This window comes from Prunus persica, chromosome G6, assembly GCF_000346465.2.
Source record: "Prunus persica cultivar Lovell chromosome G6, Prunus_persica_NCBIv2, whole genome shotgun sequence".
NCBI lineage: Eukaryota > Viridiplantae > Streptophyta > Magnoliopsida > Rosales > Rosaceae > Prunus > Prunus persica.
In genome coordinates, this window is record NC_034014.1 from 20,953,433 (window position 1) to 20,961,244 (window position 7,812).

The 7,812-nt window shown below is 36.4% G+C and overlaps 1 protein-coding gene across 2 annotated transcripts; it reads left to right on the forward strand.

Annotated features, from left to right (window-relative positions):
• On the forward strand, positions 1,410-4,327 carry LOC18774818. Of its 2 annotated transcripts, XM_020566541.1 has the most exons (3): positions 1,410-1,673; positions 2,166-2,854; positions 3,775-4,327. In XM_020566541.1, the coding sequence occupies exons 2-3, from the start codon at positions 2,383-2,385 to the stop codon at positions 3,828-3,830; spliced, it is 528 nt and encodes a 175-aa protein (XP_020422130.1). In that variant the 5' UTR covers positions 1,410-1,673; positions 2,166-2,382; the 3' UTR covers positions 3,831-4,327. The 2 variants fall into 2 exon arrangements, with proteins under 2 accessions (XP_020422130.1, XP_007206145.2); XM_007206083.2 differs by having other exon boundaries at positions 1,410-2,854.

Sequence of the window (7,812 nt, forward strand, 5' to 3'; positions counted from 1 at the left end):
TTTTCGAACATGGCTAGTCATCATGGAGCCCACGACCTGCCGAAGCTGAATTTGTGCGGTGGAGTGAGTTTCTTCAACTTGGGGAGATCTTTTGTCTTAGACTAGATTTTGAGGTGCAAGTGCTCTTAGAAAGACTACAAAAAAGCTTTGGCTTTTTTGTTGAAAGTCTAAATTTGATTAATATTTGCTAGCTAGCTATGCATTGGATAGCACTGTTTTTCTCTTTCAGGGCGGCCTTTTGGTCTAACCATTCCTTCCATTCTCATGTAACGTGCCAATTTGCAAAAATCAACTGTTCCTCTTTTTTGTATCTATTAGGCTGTCACTATGAGGAACACTTGTGTATTAATCGATTTACACTCACATCATCAAGAGTTCAATTCTCGTTCTTTTCTTTTCATATATTTTCTTTGCATTCTTTTAAATAAAGAAAAGATGAAAATATAATATGATAGTTGTGGACTTACATCATTGAATTTTTCTATATAAAGAAAAAAAATGATATGATAATTGTGGGATTGTGTAGCTATTTCGGTTCTAAGATGGATTTAAGGGGTAGACGGATTCAAACTATTACATACATTGACCTGGTCTTCAACACCACCTTATCACATCCATCAACCATCACCGTCCCCCCCTGCCACTTTACTATGGCACCACCATCGCCGCCACCCCTACTACAACCACCTTGTCACCGTCATCATCATCACTATCCGAACGACCACCATAACAGTCACTAACTAACCACCGAGTGTTTATTATCGTCTGGATTAATAAGGCATTTCCCTTTCACCGTTGGGGTCTTAAGACATGCCACATTTGACTATGAATCGCTTAAGTAGTTTCCTTTAGGACTTTTATTTTAACAAGACTTTGTGAGTCACAACAAATTCATATCTTCCCGGAAACTGTGATTAAAATAATAATAAAAACTCGTAAATATCTAAAATTAGGGAGCTAAAAAAATTCAGCCGAAGCTCGAGTGAGGTTGGGTAGACTTAGACTTCAATAATTTAATGCAAAAACCTTAATACAAATACAACAATCATGGTCATTTTGTAATTTTCCTAGAAGCTTGATCCATTGCCTGACCTAGTTTACGCGTGTCAATAACTTGCACCGCAAACACACGAAATGATTGGGTTTGTAACCACCACGTCAGCAAATTTGGACGGTACTGGGCCTCCACTTGTCATTGAATTAAAAATTACCCCATTGATTAGTCCCATATTTAGATTAGATCTTAAATAATTTGGGGAGCACAGTAAGATCCATGCTCCACCGGACCATTTGACCAGAAAGTTCAGATCGTGACCGTTGAATGTGCCACGATAAAAGTCCAAGGTAAAGTGAAAGTGAAAAACCAAAGGGAGAGCTTCTATTATAAATTCAGGAGGAGACGGACACTCTCAGTTGGTTTCTCAGAAAACACAGAGAGAGAGAGAGAGAGAGAGAGGAAGAGGAAGAAGATGATGATGGTGATGACGGGGTTGGGAAAACCCAAATAAGTTTCTCTCTCTAAAATTTTCTTCTAGGTTAACCACCGTCGTCTGTCGCCTAAAGTTTGGGTATTTTTCCGGGCAAAAATGACCAATTTCACCATTTGAAGTCTCGAAAAATTCTGACTTTGGACTTGAGATCGTGACCCAAGTCTTCCCTTTTCATTTTTTTGGGTGGGTTTTTGTTCTATAAGTCAGATTTTACCAGTATGAAGACTTAAAATTTCTGGATTGTTTTCTGGGTCTGTCAAGTGCCAGTTTTCTTGGTAACTTTGGACCTAAAAGGGGGTATTGGATTGAAATTGAAGTATTCTTTGAATTTTTCTATTGGATTGTTGTGATTTTTGGCGTTTGAGTAAGTTCATGTTGGTTTTTTTGTGTGTTTGAGTTTGATTCTTGAGAGTTTTCTATTAATAGAAAGTTCTCGCCTTGATGATTGGAATCTGTGATCAGAGATGGTCCAAATTTGCTAATTCAGTGGACTAAGTTTTACCTCATCGATCAAGGACTTTTTGCACTCTTTAGTTTTGTTTTGAAGATTTTTTTCTTTTTTATAACCTAGAAGATTGCTTTTTGTTTTGTTCTATCATAACCATTATTGAGGATTGTGAATTTGTTGGATTGAATTTAGTTATAACTTTTCCTCGTGTGATTTGCTTTTGCTAGGAATTGAAGTGATCATTTCCTAATACAGTGGTTGCTGCAACAGGCAGGAACCATTTGCAACTAGCAAACTCCTTTTTGGGCTTCCCATTCTTTTGGTCTCAAACTGAGTCTCTGGCTTTCTACTCTTTTTCCCACAATTCTTTGCCTTCACAGAGAGAGGTGCTGGACCATCATCTTTTAGCTTCCTCTAAGTTTGGGTTTGAAAAGGGAAAAAGAAATGGCAGTCTCTTTCACTCGTTTTTCATGGTGTTGGTGGGGTGGGAAAGAGAAAGAGCCTGCTAATAATGGGTCTTCTCTAAATTCTTCTTTTGAGTGTGGTTTTGGTGGTCTGAGGGAACCTGGAACTGTCCAATTCCCTTCAGTTATGGGCACGAAAATGGCCTCGTCTCCGAGAAAGGTTAAGAGGAAGTGGCAGAGTAGAGAAGAGAGGAGGATTGATAGGGAGTATGATGTTGTTATTGTGCCATCGGATGGTGGAGGCTGTTTGTCAGGGTCTGAATCCGATGACTCGGACTGGTCCATAGGATGGTTGGAGCCTCATGGCCCTGGTTTCCAGAGTGATGATAAATCGGATAATAGTTTTGCAGTGCTGGTCCCTTGCTACAGCCCTGGTTGCAAGGAGGTGGTGGAGGGTTCTAATAATGAGCTTTTGAGTGCCATCAAGAACCTCCCAGATGACTTCTCTTCTGGTAAGAGATGTTGCTCTTCTAATTCTGTTTCTGTCCTTCTTACATTGTTTAGTTATTAGGATATTGCTGACTTTTGTTACTCGTATATCTTGTGCATCTACAGCTTGATTAATTATTGACTGAAAACAACAACCTTTTGGAACTGTTGAGTAATTTAAGTTAATTGACTTCTGTGTTCTTAATAGGCCAGACAAAATCATCTGTTAGGTGATCACTTGGTTCTTGGCAAGAATAAAGTTGGATTATTCATGTCATATCAAAATAATTTGGTCATTCCATTTTGGGAATTCTTAGTCAATTATTGTCATAATGAAGAAATCAATCTGTCACCTGTCTTGCTGATTTTAATATTTATGTGGAACAATTGTTTGGTTAGTATCTACTACTGAAAATCAGTTAGTGATTAAGGTAACCTGTTTTTGTCCATTCCTGTAAATACACAACTTACTTTTGCGGCTGCAAATCTCACAACCATCACAGCACAGCATATATGGGGAAGTGGAATGCACTGTGATATGCATGATATTGTTGGGACCTCCTGTCCCAATTTTTTAACGCTAGTCCAAACGGTTTCGGGAGTCATTTGCCTGGAGCATCAAGTGGATTGATCAGTCACTTAGATAATCCTTATCTTGACAACGTGCTCTGGTTGGCAGATTTCTTGCATGACCCTCACAAAACTCCAAGAAACACTTAATGTTTTGACCCTTCCTTTATGAATGGTGTGAAATTACATGAGAACACGTCCAAAGGACCTGCTAATTGAACATGAGAACAAAATCACTGAACTTAAAATCTGATTCATTTACATTAGGATCGAAAATGCTTGTTGGTTTCTTATATGTCATCTGTTTTAAGTTATGCTTTCTAGGCTCTTAAAATGTCATCTGTGCTAATCTGCATTTTGGTTGTATATGCAGATTGCAAGAACTATATGGAACAGTGGCTTTCTTCTCTTCAGAACTTTGACGCCTAAGACTAGCTGATAAATCTCAGGATTGGCCCTATTTTGATGAGTTATTCGTTGTGCGATCGTTTTTGAAGAATCAAATCTGTTACATAATTGGGTAAAAGTAGAAAATAATTTAGAATGGGATAGGCCCTGCATCAGCGTCCTTCCTAGAAGCGCAGAAGATTAACATCCATCAGACTTATGAGGATAATTAGAAAGCGCCCTTAATTTTGAAAGAGCTGGTATGACGCATCTTGTTTTCCAGCAATGCTGCATGCTAATAGTTTAGCATCCTTCTACTACTAGGCGCACATCATCCAGTGCAAAGAGAAATGTGAAATAACCATGGAGGTTTTTTTTTTTTTTTTTTTTTGTTGGTAAATATGGATTTTGTGAATATGATCATATTTATGCTCTTAGCTTGCTACTATTGTAAATAAACTCTTTTCCAGAAGTTAATCAAGGGCCAGAAATCTACTGAATTTTGGAGCAAACGCTGAGTTCCAAGGATTTTGTTGGTATGTAATTGATTGTGATGCCCTTCTTTCTTTTATTCTCAGCCCTTAGAGCATTTCCACCAGTTGCCTCTTGCCATGGCAAGATTAGCCCTAGGGCAGGCACTATTCACGTGAATAGTGGCTGCCCTAGCCCCCTTCAGTAAAATGTGTTTCCAGTAGTTGGGGCTTGCCATGGCAAATACTATTCATTTTTTTGTTTTTTTCACAACTTTTTTTACTTAAACAATTAATTTGGATAATATTTTCGGATAAGATTTTTTGGTTTCTACATGTCAATACTATTCATATTGGATAATATTTTCGGATAAGATTTTATTTTATTAGTTATATTGGTTGGTATTTATAGGAAAAAAAAAAAGTATGAGGATTTGGTGTCAAAAGTGAAGAGTATTGGTTGGCATTTATAGACATTGGCGAACCCAGAATTTTTGTAGCAGAGGTGCAATTTGACTAAGTATGAAAAATGATTTTTCGGAATAATCATTTTCTCAAGATAATTTTTGGCGGCTTTTATTCCTTACACATCAAATAAGAAAACTTGATTTTATGAAATTTTAATATGAAGTATATATTGACTTAATGAGCCATCATTTTTAGCCTAAATCGTATTTTGCACTAAAACCGATTTTTCATATTTTGATTTGATGGGAATTTGATTTTCTAGTATTTTTATTTGAATCCAAATATGGGGTACTTCCTTATTTACATTGTAAACTTAAGTAAATGGAGTAATATAAAAATAAATAAAAGTAGAAGGACAAAGACATTTACTTAAATGTTGAAAATGGAAATAAGGTATAGAGAAAAAAAAAATCAGTAATTTTTTTGTATTTTTTTAAATTTTTATCCATTTTTTTTCATTTTTTTATTGTACAAACATTGGCTACCGTTGGATTGCTGGAAAAAATATGATCGGAGAGCCAATACGCTGCCACGTGTAATGTAGCCATTGGCGGCTACTGTAGCGCTTCGGTTTAAATTTTTTTTAACATTGGCGCGTGCAATGCACGCGCCAACAGTAAAAAAAATTAAACCGCTGGAGGGCTGACGCCAGCCTGGCGTCAGCCATGACGTCACGTTGCTCGGGCGCTTGCTCGGGCCGAAGTCGCCCTCGGGCCAGCCCAGTCTGCTGGGTCCCATGGCTTGCCCGGGCTGGACTTTGTTGCTGGAAACGATTTTTTTGCCCAAACCCCCCCCAGCCCGAGCTTGCTGGAAATGCTCTTAATTCCCAACCACTTGGGCTATTACATCTGTTTAAAAAAAGCGTAGGTCATGGTGCTTTGTTTAAGGCACTGTCACTGTATTTCATAGGCTCATTTGTCAATTGCCATGCCTTGAAATTGATTGGGGATCAACCTTTGTTATTATTGCACTCATTTGGTCCAATCTGAGCCTTCAAAAGAAGCTCATTTTCAGGTCAATTACGTGGTAACTTTGAGTTTTTTTTTCGTATGAGAGGTAACTTTGAGCTTGTGGCCACATTTTAATTCCGGCTCTGTAGCTCTGAATTACATGACAATGATCAGCCTTTGGATGTTGGTTTTAATTTTTTGTCCTGTCAGTTCTTCAAGTTGCAAAGAGGGGCAATTGATTCGTTTTGGGTAGTGGCTTAGCCTTTTGTGGCTTTATCTTGTGAGACCGAAAGTGGACCACCATAATTGTGATTGGAAGATAGTTTAATTTGGGGCAGAGATGAGATTAATGAGTCCATCAGTGGCATTTGTTGGCACTCTGCAAAAAGTGTTATGGTTCTTTAAGAGCCCTTTTCGCCAAGTGGAAGAGAGAATGTGTTTGGCTTGTGGTGGGCATGCTCTTGGTTCTCTCCTCTTTCTCTCTCCCACACACACAGTTATTGGATTAAGAGAATAGGAGTGATAGCAATCTTCTCTCTAATTTTTTTTTTAGACTTTCTAAAAAAAATAATGTCATTAATGCATTACACAAACTAGTTTTTGTTTTTCAAATTTACCCTTATTAAATGTATTAATTTTTTTTTTATAACTTTCTTACCACCTTGTTAAAAATTAAATAAGAAAATAAAACAAAAGTTTTTTTTAATTTTTAATTTTTCCAAAGAGAACGCGTGCTTTGTTAAAAACAAAATAAAGATGATAACGATGTCATGAAACAAACTTTATTTTTATTTTTTAAAAGTATGACGTTTTTCTTATGTTTTTTAATTATTTATTTTTTTAACAATGTGCTAAAAAAGTTATAACAAAATTTGAATAAATTGAAGGAAATATAAAAGCCAATATATTTTTGTGTGATGCATTAATGACATTGTTTTAAGTGTAAGGAAAATGACACTTGTCATAAAGAGAAGGGAGAAAATCCAAAAGAAAAGGTTAGAGAGAAGGTTGCTAGCATTCCTTTATAGGGGTTATGGGGGATGGGAATACCTGAATTTTGGTGTTGAAAATTCAACAAGATTTCTGTAGTCAGCTTTTCTTAGTGGAGGCTAAAATAATTAACATGACATCCATCTATTTGGTCTTTCTTAACATACATGAAGAAGTGTGTTGAGAATGCACAATTACACATGGTAGACTCTAAATTTTGTATTAGAATGTATAGAAATTTGAGCAATTTCTCTATTCATTGTCGATTAACTTTTAAGCGTGTTGAGAATACACAATTATACATGATAGATTTAAAATTTTACATAGAACATATAGAAATATAAGCGATTTCTCTATTTATTGTTGATTAATTTTTAGTTTAACATGAAAGACTAAGATTTTATTTGTAATATAAATGCTTAGACTTTATCCCAATTTGTTTTGCTTTTCCTATCAACAGTTTTCTTTTCCCATGTCCGGTTCTCGCTCATTTCATCATGCCAAAGATAAAGTAAAGCACAGCATCCCTCCAAAAATAACAGAAATACCTGTCCCTTCCCTGCCACTACCAAACTGATTTGGGCACCCAAAGGTCCCCCCCTTTATGAATGGGGTGCCTTGGTCAAATTTAGGTTGCTTCTTCCTAAAGACTATTTTTAAAAGGAAAATCTAATCTAATGTCGGTTGGCAGACACCAAAATTCATAGGAAAATTAAGATTATTATTTTTCTTTAAAAAAAAGAAAACAAAAGGGGTCTAGGACATTAACTTGTATACCAGATTTTTATTAATTGTGTGTTTAAGTTTTAAATTATCGCTTATACTAAAAAAAAAAAACCTACACAAAGCAAAGGAAGAAAAAAGTCACTTGTCCAGGGTGTCCAAGCAAAAAAGAGGGTGCTCTTCCCACCCTGGAAAAGCAAAGATGCCACCTGGTTTCATATTATTTGATTGGCTTCCTAAGATTTAAAAGAAATAAAAAATTGTACGTCTTTATGACTATTGGCTAATGTCTTCTTCTTTTTCACGAGGAACTCTTTTTTGTGTCTTTTTTCTTCAAAAGGAAGGCTTTGACAAAATATTCGGACCGAAGTTTGCTCCCCTCCATGATCCTAAAATTAGAAAGTTGGTGGCACATTCCTCTGT